Source organism: Carcharodon carcharias, chromosome 16, assembly GCF_017639515.1.
Source record: "Carcharodon carcharias isolate sCarCar2 chromosome 16, sCarCar2.pri, whole genome shotgun sequence".
Taxonomy (NCBI): Eukaryota; Metazoa; Chordata; class Chondrichthyes; order Lamniformes; family Lamnidae; genus Carcharodon; species Carcharodon carcharias.
The window spans coordinates 86,328,181-86,343,116 of record NC_054482.1 but is presented as its reverse complement, the minus strand read 5'-3'; the positions used below and the strand labels follow the sequence as shown (position 1 = coordinate 86,343,116).

Genomic DNA, 14,936 nt, shown 5'->3' with positions numbered 1-14,936 from the left:
TCTCCACTGGAGGCACCTCCTATGAGGAGGAAGAGAGGGCCCAAAGGGGGAGGAGGCCAGGTGCCCCTATCCAGCCTCCAGCAGAGTGACCTGTGGGAGGAGAGGCACAGGTACAAGGGTTGCAGGGCCAACAGGAAGCCCAAGGCAAAAGGGGCTGCAAAAGATGCCACTATCCTGCTGCCAGGCGGCGATGCAGCTACCTCAATATGTCTGAGGTGCAGTGCCGAAGGAGGCTCCATCTCTCAAGGGAGACAGTGACCTCCATCTGTCAGATGATCGGCCCTCAGATCAGCTCCAACAGTTTGTGTAGTGTGTGGACACCCCATGCCAGGGGCTCTGAAGGTCGCAGTGGTCCTCAACTTCTACGCCTCTGGCTCTTTCCAGGGGTCGGTGGGTGATCTTTGCGGTGTCTTCCAATCAGCTGGAGCAGGACACCACTCCTAACTTCTGTGCTAAGTGACCCATGCCAACATGGTACTCACCCTTCCCCATCGCAGGAGGTCATTGAAGCACTTACGGCACTGCATCCATGTGCACCTCACCACATCATGGGAGCTGACCCTGGATGCCACCTCCTCCCAGGCATTTTTGGTGAGGTGGGGGGGTGGGGGGGGGGTCTCCTCCTTCTGTCCCTTGGGTGAAGGATATCCTAGTGTGCTGCCACCTCCTCCAGGAGGGCAGCGAGACACTCGTCAGAAAACCACGGGGCCGACTGCCCCGCCGACCTGCCCTCCCACCTGCCCTGTTCTGCTACTACGTTCTGCACGGCAGGGGAACTGCAAGTCAATTGCGCCATTTTTGAATAGCTCGCCGGGTTACCGTTGGAGCCGCCGGACATTGAGCTCCCTCCCCTGCTCACCCCTTCACGCTGATGCTGGAGCCGCGCATTACGCTGGGTGGGCCTTAATTGGCCCGCCCACGTAAAATGGAGTGTGGACCTGCTCGTGGGTGGCAGTCAGGTCCCTGACCGCCGCTCGTTCCCGCTGAGCCCGCCCGACACGTGAAAAATTCAGGCCCAGAATTATACTTGGGCTTTAAAGAATTAAACGATGAGGACAGGCTGCAAAAACTCGGCTTGCATTCCCTTGAGTTTAGGAGGTGACCTACTTGATGTTTTCGAAATGATGAATGGATTTGAATAGGGTGAATAGAGAAACTATTTCCAGTGGTGGGCGAATCCAGAACAAGTGGGCCTAATCTTAAAATCAAAGCTAGGCTGTTTAGGATTGAAATCTGGAAGCATTTTTCACACAATTGTTGGCAAAATTCTGGAACTTTCTACCCTGAAAGACCATGGATGCTGGGCCAATTGACATTTTCAAGACTGAGATCAGTTTCAAGCGATACATAACAAAGGCAGGTGAGTGGAGTCAAGGTGCAGATCAACCATGACCTAACCAGATACCAGTACAGTCTTGAAGGGCTAAATGGTCCACATTTGGTCCTACTGGGAAATGTATGTGTGGATATTGTGTGAGAAAGCTTCAGCCTTGGCTATTTCGCCCAAGTTTAAATTCCTGCAATATTCCCTCACTTACAGTATGGTAAGTTATGATGGGGCTGGGGTAGTGGTTGGTAAGCATTGGAACCTTTTGCGATCTGATTTGGATTTGGAGATCATGGGCAGAATTTTACGGCCCTGTTTCAACGGGGACGGGGATGGGGTCGTAAAATGCGGCGAGACATTCTAAACCTTATTGGCTTCGACGGGAATATAAAATCCTGCTGCTGTAAAATTTCACCCCATGTCCCTTGGATTGTGCACTTCTCTATAATTGTATTGAAGGCAGACAGAGACATACTTGGTGAAATTTATCCACAGGAGGTGAACACGCAGTCAAAGCAGATTCCACATACCTGTAATTTCATTCTCTCACTGAAGGTTGGAGAATGTGCCCCAGCCTTTTCATGGCCCACCTGCTTGTTTTTGTAATGGCTTTCACCCTAGACAACACCTGATCTCCTACGTTTTTGGTTTCCAACTCCAAGCTAAAAGCTGTGTTTCACAATTCTTCGTTGAAAACTTTACTGACGTTTGAACATGGTCTTTCCCCTTTATTTCTGTTAATTTTAACCCTAGTAAGGAGAGGATCAGTGTTTTTGACATCTTCCTAGGCAGCGATTTGCCAATAGGCCTGTGCACAATTACCATTAGTTAAATTGATGCTCTCAGAAGGAGCATATTCCTTAGTGACATTACATGTTTTTTGGACACTAAGGGACCCGGGAATTTGGAGATAGAACAGGAAAGTGGAGTTGAGGTTGATGATCAGCCTTGGTCTTACTGACGGTGGAGCAGGCTCTAGGGAATGTATGCCCTACTCCTGCTCCTATTCCTTATTTTCTTATGCTGTTTCCTCTTCAATGGCTGTGAACATTTGTCAACCACCTGTGACTATGTGACCAGCTGCTTAACATGTCTGATTGACCTGTGTGATGAACCTAGATGAGGCAACAAAGCTTCTTTATATTTGTTGGAGATAGACTGTGAGTTGTGACGTCCCTCAAAATGGCTGGTTTGGCTTACAAATTGATAAATCCTTGTAATCTTTCTGTTTAAGTCATGCAAATTAATTTTTAAATCATAACCCTGAAGCATAATTTAACCCAGAATACTTTCCTGGAAAAAATGCTTAAAAAGCCTAAAACATGACAGCCCCGATGTAGAGCAGCCTGTCCATTTATATTCACACATGGAGAAAAGCTACTTTGGCCAGGGTGTGTCCGATACATAGCTAGCTAGGTTCTTGATAAGCAAGGGGTTGATGGGTTACCGGGGGTAGGTGGGAATGTGGTGAGGTTACAGTCAGATCAGCCATGATCTTATTGAATGGCAGAGCAGGCTCGAGGGGCCAAGAGCTTACTCCTGCTCCTAATTCGTATGTTTGTATGCACACAATGGAACTCTACCCAAGCAAGAGTGGGCACCCTGAAGGGCAAGAAGACAAATTGAGACAGAAAAATGAAGAAATACATACTTGTACTCAAAATGGGAGAGATCCGACTGGGAATTTAGTGGCTAGGGAATTCACCATCATTATTTTATCCAATAACAATGGCATGGTGCATTGATGTGGTAAGACTATTATGGTGAATCCTCACATTGTGATTTCCAGATCTCAGCTGGCATGTCTCAGGGAAGCACTGAGATGTGGAACATTCCAACCGCGAAAGAGGGAAAATTAGATAGCAGGTTTTTCTGAGCTGTTGTTGCCAGGGCAACATATCATTTGGCTGTCCTCTCCAACTATGAATGGTATGGGTAATGGAAAAGTAAAGAGGGGGACAACATACCTGTAGTGTAATTTACAGTGCACAGTAAAATGTGCATGCATTCAATCAACAGGCCTCTAACTTGCTTTGCCTTATTAATAATGTGTTAAAGGCAGTTAGACTATAGGTTTACACACGCCTGAGGGCATGTGTTTAAATAGGATCTTGCATTGCTGTGGTTTAGTCACAGGGAACACTGGATTTTCTAATTACATTTGTGCAATTCTTTGTTTTGTGGACACCTGCCAGTGTCTGTTGCTGCTTTAGGCTATTGCTGTCTGATACTCACAATCGTCCTGAGACCATCTGTCTCCTCCCTTTCACAAAAAATAAAAGATTAACACCATATGAACACTATCTTTCGACAGTGGACTCTCAAGTTTGAACTCAGTGAATGCACAAGGGCTTTGACGTTTGTTACGGTTCATGGTTGGAAGAAAATAAGATAAGTCCCTCAGGAAAGTTTATGGGAGCATCCTCCCAAAATTGAAAAAAAATCCCAAGTTTGTATAATTAGATACTAATTGAGTAATAAGAGCTAAGAAACTTTAAACTATATTTACAATACAAATTAATTTTACTCTTCATTTTATAAACGCAGCTGCAACAAAATTGTGAATAAAGTCAAGAAAATGGTTTGTCTTTTGGGTAATTGATTGTACTGTAGCTCTCTCTTTGCATCTGGTTTCTGCGTCCAACTTCAACCTAGACAAATGGGATGAAGATCTCCCTGATCTGCTGAGGTTAACTAGTGAATTTTGTTAGAACATCAGCCTTTTACCTCTTGGATCAGTTCTGGGGGAGAAAGGACCTGTACAGACTGGATGGGTTATACCTAAACAGAGCTGGGACCAATTTCCTTGTGGGCGATTTGCTAGTGCTATTGGGGAGGCTTAAACTAACTTGGCAGGGGTGTGGGAACCAGGAGGTCATACTAAAGATGGATACCAAGATGCAAAGAATACTGGGAGAGACAGATAGTACTAGAGTAGGAAATAGTAAGGTTTTAGGTGGGTTCAGTGTAAGAGCGAAAGTAATTAAGGGTAACTTAGGGTTACAATGCATGTATGTGAATGTGCAGACTGTGGTAAATAAGACTGCTGAGTTGCAGATGCAGATAGCCACGTGGAAATATGATGTTGTGACGTTAACAGAGACACTGGTTCGAAGAAGGGCAGGACTGGATATGAGCTGTTCAGGAAAGATAGGAAAGGAAGGAAAGGAGAAGTGCCAGAATTGATTAAGGGGCACATTGCAATGCTGGAGAGAGAGGATGTCCCAAAGGAGTCAAAGACAGAATCCATTTGGCTCGAGCTGAGGAACAAAAATGTGAAATTACAATGCTCTATGCCACCAAATTCTGGGAAAGATGCTGAGGAACAAATTTGCAAGTAAATTACAGAGAGGTGCAAAAATTATAAAGTAGTTATAATGGGAAACTTTAATTATCCAAATATAGACTGACATAGTAGTAATGTAGAAGGTAGAGAGGGCAAGAGTTTCTAAAGTGTGTTCAGGAGAATTTTCTGCAGCAGTATATTTCCAGTCCACCAAGAAAGGAGGCATTGCTGGACCTGCTTCTTGGGATTGAGAGTGGACCAAGTGGATCAAGTGTCATTAGGGGAACTTTTAAGGGACAGTGATCATTTTATCAGAAGATTTAAATTGGCTTTGGAAAAGACAAAGTGCAATCCAGAGTAAGAATAATTAACTGGGGGAAACCAACTTCAGTGGGGTAAGGATGATTCTGCATCGTATAAATTGGAATCAAACCCAGAGCTCCCTGGATGACACAAGAGATAGCGATTAAGATGAAGCAAAACAGTGTGCTTGTGACAGATGTCAGGTGGATAGTACAATTGAGAACCAAGCCGAATATAGACAGTTCAGAGGGGAATTGAGAAAGCAAACAAGGGAAACAAATGGAGTAATAGAAGAGACTGGCAGCTAACATGAAGGGGAATCCAAAAATCTCCTATAGGCATATAAATATTAAAAGGTTGATAAGAGGAGGAATGGGGTGGGTTAGAGACCATAAAATAAATTTACACATGGAGACAGGACGCATGGCTAAGGTATTAAATAAATACTTTACCGAGGAAGGTGATGCTGCCCACGTCACGGTGAAAGAGTTCAGACACTAGATGGGTTTAAAATTGACCAGGAGGCAAATTAGGATAGGCGGTCTGTAATTACAGGTGATAAAGCACCAGACCAGATGAGATGCATCCAAAGATACTAAAGGAAGTGAGACTGGAAATTGTGGAGGCACAGGCCATAATTTTCCAATCTTCCTTAGACTCATTTTGAACTGAATATGACTGCTTCTGTTCTGAAGAAGTCACATTCGACTTAAAACATTAAATCCATTTCTCTCTCTACAGATGCTGTCAGACCTGATGAGTATTTTAAACATTTTGTTTTATTTTATATAAAATAAAGATTACAATTTCTAAAGAGAGTGCAGGGCAGAGGAACCTGGGTATTTGTGCACATAAATCATTGAAGGTGGCAGCACATGTTGAGAGCGTGGCTAATAAAGCATATGTCTGCCCAGTCTTTATCATTAGGGGCATGGAATACAAAAGCAAGTAGATCATGTTAAATTTGTATGAAACACTGCTTGAGTCTCAACTGGAGTATTGTATCCAGCTCTGGGCAGCACATTTTAGGAAGGACATGAAAGCATTAGAGAGAGTGCAGAAAAGATTCAAGAGAATGGGTTCCAAGCGATGAGGAATTTCAGTTATGTAAAAAGATTAGGAAAAAAAAAAGTTGAGAGGAGATTTGATAGAGGTATTCAAAATTATGAAGGGTGTGAGCAGAGTGAATAGGGAGAAGCTGTTCCCATTGGTGGAATGATCGAGAACCATAGGTCACAAATTTAAGGTAATTGGCAAAAGAAGCAATGGTGACATAAGGATTTTTTTCCATGCAGTGAGTGGTTAGGATCTGCAATACGCTGGAGTGAGTGTGTGGTGGAAGCAAGCTCAATTAAGGTTTCCAAAAGGGAATTGGATCATTATCTGAAAAGGAAAGATTTGCAGGGCTACAACGAGAAGGCAGGGGAGTGACATCAGATGAATTTCTCCTTCAGAGGGCCAGCACAGACATGACTGGCCGAATGGCCTCCTTTTGTGCTGGAACCATCCTATGATTCTATGATCCTGTATGCCTCTTTATGGGGAGCCTTGAAATCAGGATTTACCAACACCACTGAAAGGCAGCCAGCACCTCTTAAAGAGAATTTTGCTCTGTGGCTACAGACAACAGAGAAAATTCAGAAATAGGCAAAATGGCTAAAGAAGCCCAGACAGGGCATGCAGGTTCTTATTCTAAATGATACAAGTGTAAGACCCTTATTTAAATATCCTACTGCTGCTTTAAGTGTTTCTATTGCTTATCCATGATACCAACTGAGCAACTCAATCTATTATGAAGACAGATGCACTTCATGCCCGCCTTGATTAAACATGCCCACAGCACCAGCTGTATTGGACTGTGTCATGCCCAGTGAAGGCACATCCTATTCATAACTTCAAACATGGACTGTGTTCCTGTGGAAGCTTCTGGAACTGTCTTTTATGTTTTAAAATTCTAAGGTGGCTCAGTTGGCTGCCAAGATCAGGTGAACTTTGCAACTTCAGCACAGAAATATCTTAGGCTTCTTGAAGGTTCCAAATTGAATCATACTGGGTGAGAACCTCCCACTATGAATGGAAAGGCCCAGACAGCAACCTTCTGTGAAATTCACACTTGTCATTGTCTGTGGTTTGCCCCAAACACAGCATCAGTGCTCTTCTGGACTCTATGAGCAGAATTTTACATTTGGCATGCGGGCACGCGCCCAACATGCCCAAGCATAATATGACGCACAATGACATTGAGCATGCATCCCAACATCATCGCGCACTTGCGCTATATTTCGGCTGTGCACCTGCCAATAGTTGAAAGGCAGATAAAGGCCATTAACAAGCTAATTAAAATGAAATTAACGCTACCTATCCAACCTTACGGTTGGCGGGCAGGTGAAAAGGCCAAGCGGCCTTTGCATTTTTTAGGAAACCTCATCCACGAGCAAATAAACATTAACAAAAAACTTGAAACAAAAACAAAAACGCTGGAAAAACACAGCAGGTCTGACAGCACCTGTGGAGAGAAAGACAAAGTTAACGTTTCGAGTCTGTATGACTCTTCTTCAGAGCCTAAAACCTTTATTTTTGAATTAATAACATGCTCTAGCTCATGTGGCAGAGTCACATGCCTTATGTGGCAGCTTCATGCCTCAGGGAGATTGAAGCGCAAGCGCGAACTGTGTGCCAGGCCCGCGCTTCCTCTTCCCCTTGCCCGCGCAGGCAGTGCTCAGCGCTGCCACTCGTGATCCACGCAGGGCGGGCCTTAATTGGCCCGCCCACGTGAAATTGCAGAGCGGAGCCGATCATGGGCGGTGGTCAGCTTCCCAACTGCCCCTGCCCGCTCCTGCCAAGCCTGACCAATGAGGGAAAAATTCTGGTCTATGTCTCCAAGCTTACAATTTAATAAAAGAGAGCTGATGAGACCAGTTATCCACAATTTATATGTGAAAGACCACCATTTACCTCCTATTCTGTAGTGATGCCTTTGGACCTGAAAACCATTTTGGTTAAACAATACCAGTATTGGTCATGTGACCAAAACCGGCTGGCAATAACGTGTTTTGATCTAAAGACCCAGAAAAGACCTGGGCAATTTTCAGAAGACACTGAAAGAGCCAGCAACTGCAGAAAAGGCAGTGCCATCTTTGCCTTTTAAGAACCTGGAAGCTGTAAAGTCTTTAAAAGCTTCCCAGCCTGATTCCTAAATCCAAGTCCACCTGTAAAGAATTTGAACCCTCCTGATATGAAAGCCACAAATGCCTAACCTCATGACCTGCTGAACATTCATCCCTTTGAGGGAATTTTGCCACAACTGTGAAATACGACTCCAGCTATTTGAACCTATCTAGACTAACCTTCAGGAGCGAAAAGTCATCTTCAACAGACTGGCAAAGACTGTTTTCCTACAACGAGCTAGACATGTGAACTATGAACTATTCATTTGTTTGTAAATTGTAGAAGTGCTTTATTCTCTTTATTTTTTTCTTGTGTATGTATGTGTGTGAGTTCTGAGTGTTTGACATAGTGTTTAAACTTGGGATGAGTGTGTGAATAAATAAGCTTCCTTACTTTTGAACCCGTGAGAAACTGCTGCTGGTTCTTTAAGTTGACCACAGATTAAGGGGGGTATAGAAACACACACATCTACCTTTCCAAAAATCCACGCTGATTATGGACAGTAAGGGAAGGGCATTGAGGGTTTCAGTTTATCTCAACGCCCTCTGTCCATAACAGAATGTTAAGCACTTGTTTCACATTTGTAAAGCAAATGTAGTGTGACCAACTTGTTAGGGAGGTATTGAATTAGGTGCCTGACAAGTGTGCTTATTTTTTTCTTTTATATCTGGAAATCAAACAGGAATTGATTCTGTGAGTTCTGATGAAAGTATTTTGACCTGAAACATGAACCCTGTTTCTCTTTCCTTGGATGCTGCCTGACCTGCTGTGTATTTCCAGCATTTTGTGATTTTATTTCCAACATCTGTAGTACTTTGCTTTTGTTTTTGATTTCCATTGTTTTTTCATACACCAGCAGTTAGAGGGCAATAAGGCTGGTGCAAATGTTGTACTTTGATACAGTTAATCCCAAATTCGGGGAGTGAAAGCTTATCCTCTTGAATGCTGATCCAACAGAATAATTGTGTCAGTTTGTGATTCTCCAATTGTTGCAATTCAGATCTGAATTAACAGCTGTAATTGGACAAACTTTCTATTTATAAAATTGACAGTAATTGAGGCAAGTTTACTAATTTCACTTGCAAAGGTCATGGTTATAGACTTCTGTGGGAATGAAATAATCACTCAGTAATGGAAGAATACCATTTGTGCTGTCAAAGCAGAGGAAGGGCTAGCAAATTTCTTTGACAAAACTCAATATGTTTTTATATGCTGCATCATATCTGCAGAATAACTCCATTTTTAATGGAGGGTTTTAATATTCCTTACAGAGACTGGAACTCACAGGTGCAGATCCTGCACAACAAAGTTAGCTGAAGTAGTTCAAGAGTCCTTTCTTGCCTGAACTATTTCAAGCGTCTTTGTTTGCAGATGACAACAGTTTGGTTGCCGTGTTCCATGATGTTGGTTGACATGTAATAATCAAAAGGCTCCTGGACAGGCCAGATCAATGGGAAGAGGAAGTGGCAGATAAAGTCCAATGCAGATAAGTATAGAGTTATGGGATTTAGCAAAAAAAATGAGAATGCAGAATATGTAATAAAGGAATACATACTTGAAGTAACAGAGCAGGAAAGAAATGTAGGGTTTTTGGTGCATTAGGTTTCATAAACCATCAATAAAGTGTGGATGGGCAGTCTATATAGCAAATAAAACATTGGGATATATAGCTAGGGGTGTGACTTATGAAGAGGTAATGTTAAAATTATACTTGGCCTTGGTGAAGTCACGTGTAGAATAGCTTCCATATTACAGGAAAGAAGTAGAATTACTGGAAGGAGTTTAGAGGAGGGATTTACCAGGCTGATTCTGGAAGTTAGAGGGCTAAGAGAGGACAAAAATGAACTGTAACTTGGGTTTAAGGTTTTCATGGTTATGGAGAATTTGGATCCAGCCATAAATATTCTGTCAGGTACAAGTTTCAAGAACCGAGAACATGAAAGGGATGTTAGTCTGCAGTTAGAGGGCAATAACCCTTTGGAACATATTACCCGTAGGGGTGGTGGAACAGAAAGTCATGATAAGTCTTAAAGAATGTGCAGAAGAATTCCTGTTAACAGATGCAGGAGAATTAATTCTAGAAGTTGCTAGGAGGTTTCAAAGGGTATGTTAAATGAACCAATGGTATATTTATGCTCAAAGCATTCTAGTGTTACTAAATTACTGTGCCCTAAGTTAAAGAAATGTGCCCTTTTATAACGTTGTGAAATAACTCTGAAAATGATATTCTACTAAAGAACATACTCCTTTACTCAATTTCCAAGTATTCATTTTCAGTTAAATACAATATTAACACATATATGCAGTGCCTCAAATTTGATTTGTACACCCCAGGAAAAGATTTTAATGAAAGAAAAGACTGGTACGTTTTTTACCACCACTGGATGTCTCAAAACATTCATTTACAACCAATGAAGTACTTTTGAAGTGTAGCCACTGCAGTAATTTAGGAAACAAGGCAGTAAATTTATACGCAGAAAGCTCCCACAAACAGCAAGCTGAAAATGACCAGTTAACCTTTTATTTTTATTCTATAAAAGCTGCTCGTCCAATTTAATCTGCTTTTCTGCTTTCAAACAGTGCAACCTATATGCAAGTTGATATGGTAATGATGCTCGCTTTGGTCTTGGAACCTACAGACCTATTTACAACTGAGTGGCTTACTTATTAAGAAACTTGTAAGCCAGACAGTGTGGAGGTGGAAGGTCCTCTGTCTTGAAAGACTTTGTGAACCAGTGGGTTCTTACAACAATCCAGCAAGTTCAAATACTATTACCACACACAGATCGAACCCACAGAAGTCATACTTAGTGGCTGAAGGTGCAGTATTCTGATGACTACATAATTCTTACTTTTTTTTAACATATATTATATTAGCTGCAGACTATTCATTTCTAAATTTAGGAAACAAGTCTCTTTGTTATGTTTTCATCTGTCAACATCTATACTGTTTAATGTTTCTATTTGTGTCTGCCTGCCTTTATATTTAGCAATCTATTTCTATATATTTATGCCTTCTTTTTCCATTTAAGTCTCTAACTTACTATTCATTCCTCATTTTGCTGTATCTACTTTTAAATAAGTACTTGGGACTTCTTTAGGGCACTGGATTCCTAAGCTCTTGAAATTAGATGTAATTCAGACCTCTAAAAGGTAGCACTTGAGGCTGAAGTATTATGCTTGTCTTCATCTCCTATTCTTGATTTGCACTTCCCGTGGAAAAGAATTTGACTGAACCAGTTCTGACCTTCAGGGTTGCTTATGCGTGGTTTGTAACACTTCTACAAGACATTTCATCTGTGTCAAAACAGATATTGATCAAAACCAGAATGGATCACCCACATCATCCTAGGTCACCCTCAAATGCAGTGAAATGCAATTGACCACTGAGCCATTTAATAGTTATTCATATTCTCAATAATGATGTTAAAATCTTTAAAGGTTGAGAAGCAAGACTCTGGGGTTTAAGCACAGTGAGGACAATGGACAAATAATTATCTAATTGGAGCTGTTTATACATTATTTAATGGAACTTGCTTTAATGTAAATTTAATGTTGCTTAGTATTGTTTACAGGGCTATTTCTTGAGAGTATGTTACCCTCCAAGGAAAAGACAATATTCTCTTGGGGATATTTTCTGTTTGCAGGTCATCATGTGACTGATTGGGAACAGGGTGCTGTAGTTGTACCCAGTACAAGAGCAGTAGTTGTACCCAGTCTTAGCTGGTTGTTAACAGACACAAAATGGCAGCCTGAGAACAACCCTTCATGTTCACCGTCTTTTGCTACTGGGAGATGCCTAACTTCTAATTATCATGTCTTCAATTAATGCAGCTTAGTTCAGTAGCTTGCTGCATACCATCAATGTTGACTGCAGAAGATCTTACATATTAAGTGGGAGGACAGATACACGAATATCACAGTTCTCTCACAAGCAGGCACTACAAGCATTGAGGCTATGATCATCTGCCATCAGCTTTGTTGAGTTGGTCATTTAGTTTGGATGTCGGATACCACACTCCCAAGCTAGGTTTTGTTTTCCCAGCTCAGTCAGGGCAGATGCACCAAAGGAGGACAGAAGAAGCAATTCAAGGATATGCTGAAGCCAACATTAAGAAATGTAACATTAACATCAGCTCCTGGGAGACCATCATTCTAGATTGAAGCAGATGGCAACAGTGACTGCGGGAAGGATCTTAGCATTTTGAGACCCAACGACAACAAAATGAAGAGGAAAAGTGAGAGCGGCAAAAATAACACTGACCCGACATCCCACATGGCAACAAATGTCCTACATGCCATAAAGTTTGCATGTTCAGAATTGGCCTCAGCAGCCATCTTCAGACTCATGGAATACAATCACCCTTGCTAGCAAGGAATAGCCAGTAATAATAGTATAGCATGCATTCTTCTGTAGTATGACACCTTGCACCCTCTGTAGACTTAAAGCTCATCCAAAACTCCGTTGATCATATCCTAATTTCATCAAGTCCTTTTCACCCATCACCCCTGTGTTGACCTATATTGATTCCCAGTCTGACATTGTTTCAATTTTAAAATTCTCATCCCTCCCTCACTATCTCTGTCACCTCCTCCAACCCTCAGAGATCTTTGCCCTCCTCTAATTCTTGCCTCTTGTACTTGTCTAATATTGAGGATGTTGCTTTGTCCTTGTTATCTGGGGAATTAGGTCCACTTCTTATAGTTGCAGGTAGTTGAGCTCTACCCAGTTCAAACTTACTGCTTTGATGGGTAACGAGTGTATTTTCCTGCCTTCCTTTCCTGAATGTGCTGATACTTACTGGGTCACTAGCACCTCAGCCATTTGCTTTCTTTGGGACAGCAGTAGATGTTTAACAGATTGGCGGCAAAACTTGTGGCATGTTTATTTGACCCACCTATCTGGTATGCGATACCGGTGACTAGTTTTACCTCCTTTTGACACCTTCATATATCTCTGTACCCATGTCCTGTGGGTAGGAAACACAGCATTAACCCTGGCCTACATCGGCTCCCATGCATGTGGCACTGCTCTTTTTTGGTAAGGGTACTTTGCAGGAGTGGAAAACAGGGCAGCTGTAATTGTTCACACCTAACATACTCCTAGGCTATAATATCCTGTATATTACCTTCTCCATTGTGACATATAATCCTGATACCAATAGTTGAATATTAGTGGGGAAAATATTTTTTAATAAAATTACTAATGTACTTGAAATGATTAGTGTTTATGTAAGGCCTATCATGACCTCAGCGTGTCTCAAAATGCTTCACAGCTGATGAAGTACTTCTGAAACATGCTCACTGTTGGAATGTAGAAAAAATGTGGAAGCCACTTTGAGCACAGCAAGGTACCGTAAATCACAAAGAGCTAAATAACCAATTATGCGGATTTAGTTACACTAGTTGAGGGATAAATGTTGGTCAGGATACTCCCTCGCTCCTCTGAGATCGTTTGCATCTACCTGGGAGGGCAGAAAAAAAAAACTCTGTTTAACATCTCAGCTGTAAGACATCACCACCAACAGTGCAGTACTCCCTCTGCATTCTATAGGAATGTCAATTGAGATTATGTGCTTAAGCGGGGTCTTATGTGGGGTCTGAACCCATGACTTTCTGACCCAGAGACAAACTTGTCAGCACTGAGCTCAGGGTGACAGCTTAAGTTTTGCAGAGATGCACAAGTAGAGTTCAGTTCAAGGATGGGCAAGTGTGGGGCGGGTTCTGTAGTTGAGAATAGATCACTGTAACCTGTGCAAATGGACAATTAGCTCAAAAAACAAAACTCTGTAAAATATTCATTACCTTATATCTCCCCAGGCTGCAGTGACATACAGACAGACTGACATGAAGGACAAATGCCTGGCTTTCATCGAGGGCCACACCAAAGTGAGTATTGGAAAAGGTCAATGTATATACCAGTGGCTTCTTTTTCAGAGGAATTAGTTCATTTACTCTGCTGCCAGATGGAATCAATTGAAAGCAAGCTCATGTCACATCTGAACCCACACATGCAGGTTGAAGTATCCATAAAGTATGGGGTCCACTGAACTTGAGAATTAGGTGTGTCTATTGGAAATAAATATTATACATTTGGTTTATGTTGCCACAGCAACAGGCCACTTATCAGCAAGATATTTAACAAAAATACAAGATAATCTACGACTGATACTTAAGAAACTTGGGTGCTGCTTTTTCCAGGATGAGGAAGCAGTATAATACTATTTTAACAGCAGATATGTGGTAGATTGTGTAGAGATTAATCAGTTTTACTGATCCAAATAGATATGGGAGAGTTCTACTGCCTCAATCCCATTTTTGAAACATCTTATTCATTTGATGAAGAAAAGTTTCAGGGGAATTGAGAAAACTCTTCAACTGGTCAGTTTGATATAAATAAGCAGGTGCAATAAAGTTCACTTGCAAATGTAGGATCACAAGTGACTTAACCCTTCCCCTCCATAAGCAACGCAGTCCATTTGTGCTTTTGATTTCTATTGGCTCCATGTTACAGACTTAAATCCTCATTTTTCTGTTCAAGTTTCTTCTTGTTTCACTTCTATATCGTTATAAAATCTTCCACAATGTATGTCACCATATGCGCCCTCCAATCCTGAAACTCTGGGTGACTGTGTTTCTCCTCCTCCTTCCATTGCATCACTACTGGCAAAGCTTTCAACCATCTCACCTTCAATTTGGAATTCTCTTCTTAAATCTTACTACTGTTTCCTATTCTTCAAAAGCTTCTTTAAACTCAACCCTGGGCTTCCTCTGCTGACTAGGATACCTGATGCTACCCATCCTGCTCACCAGCCCTTCCACCCTGAGAAGTTGTTGTAGGAAAGTTGCTAC

At 41.9% G+C, this 14,936-nt stretch overlaps 1 protein-coding gene across 2 annotated transcripts in view; it reads left to right on the top strand.

Annotated features, from left to right (window-relative positions):
* LOC121289270 (BTB/POZ domain-containing protein 19-like) overlaps positions 1-14,936 on the top strand; it is a 177,330-nt gene that overhangs the window by 141,116 nt on the left and 21,278 nt on the right. For both annotated transcript variants that reach the window (XM_041208536.1, XM_041208537.1), the window contains exon 5: positions 13,905-13,973. In XM_041208536.1, the coding sequence (XP_041064470.1) occupies positions 13,905-13,973 (69 nt within the window). The remainder of the gene's footprint in view (positions 1-13,904; positions 13,974-14,936) is intronic.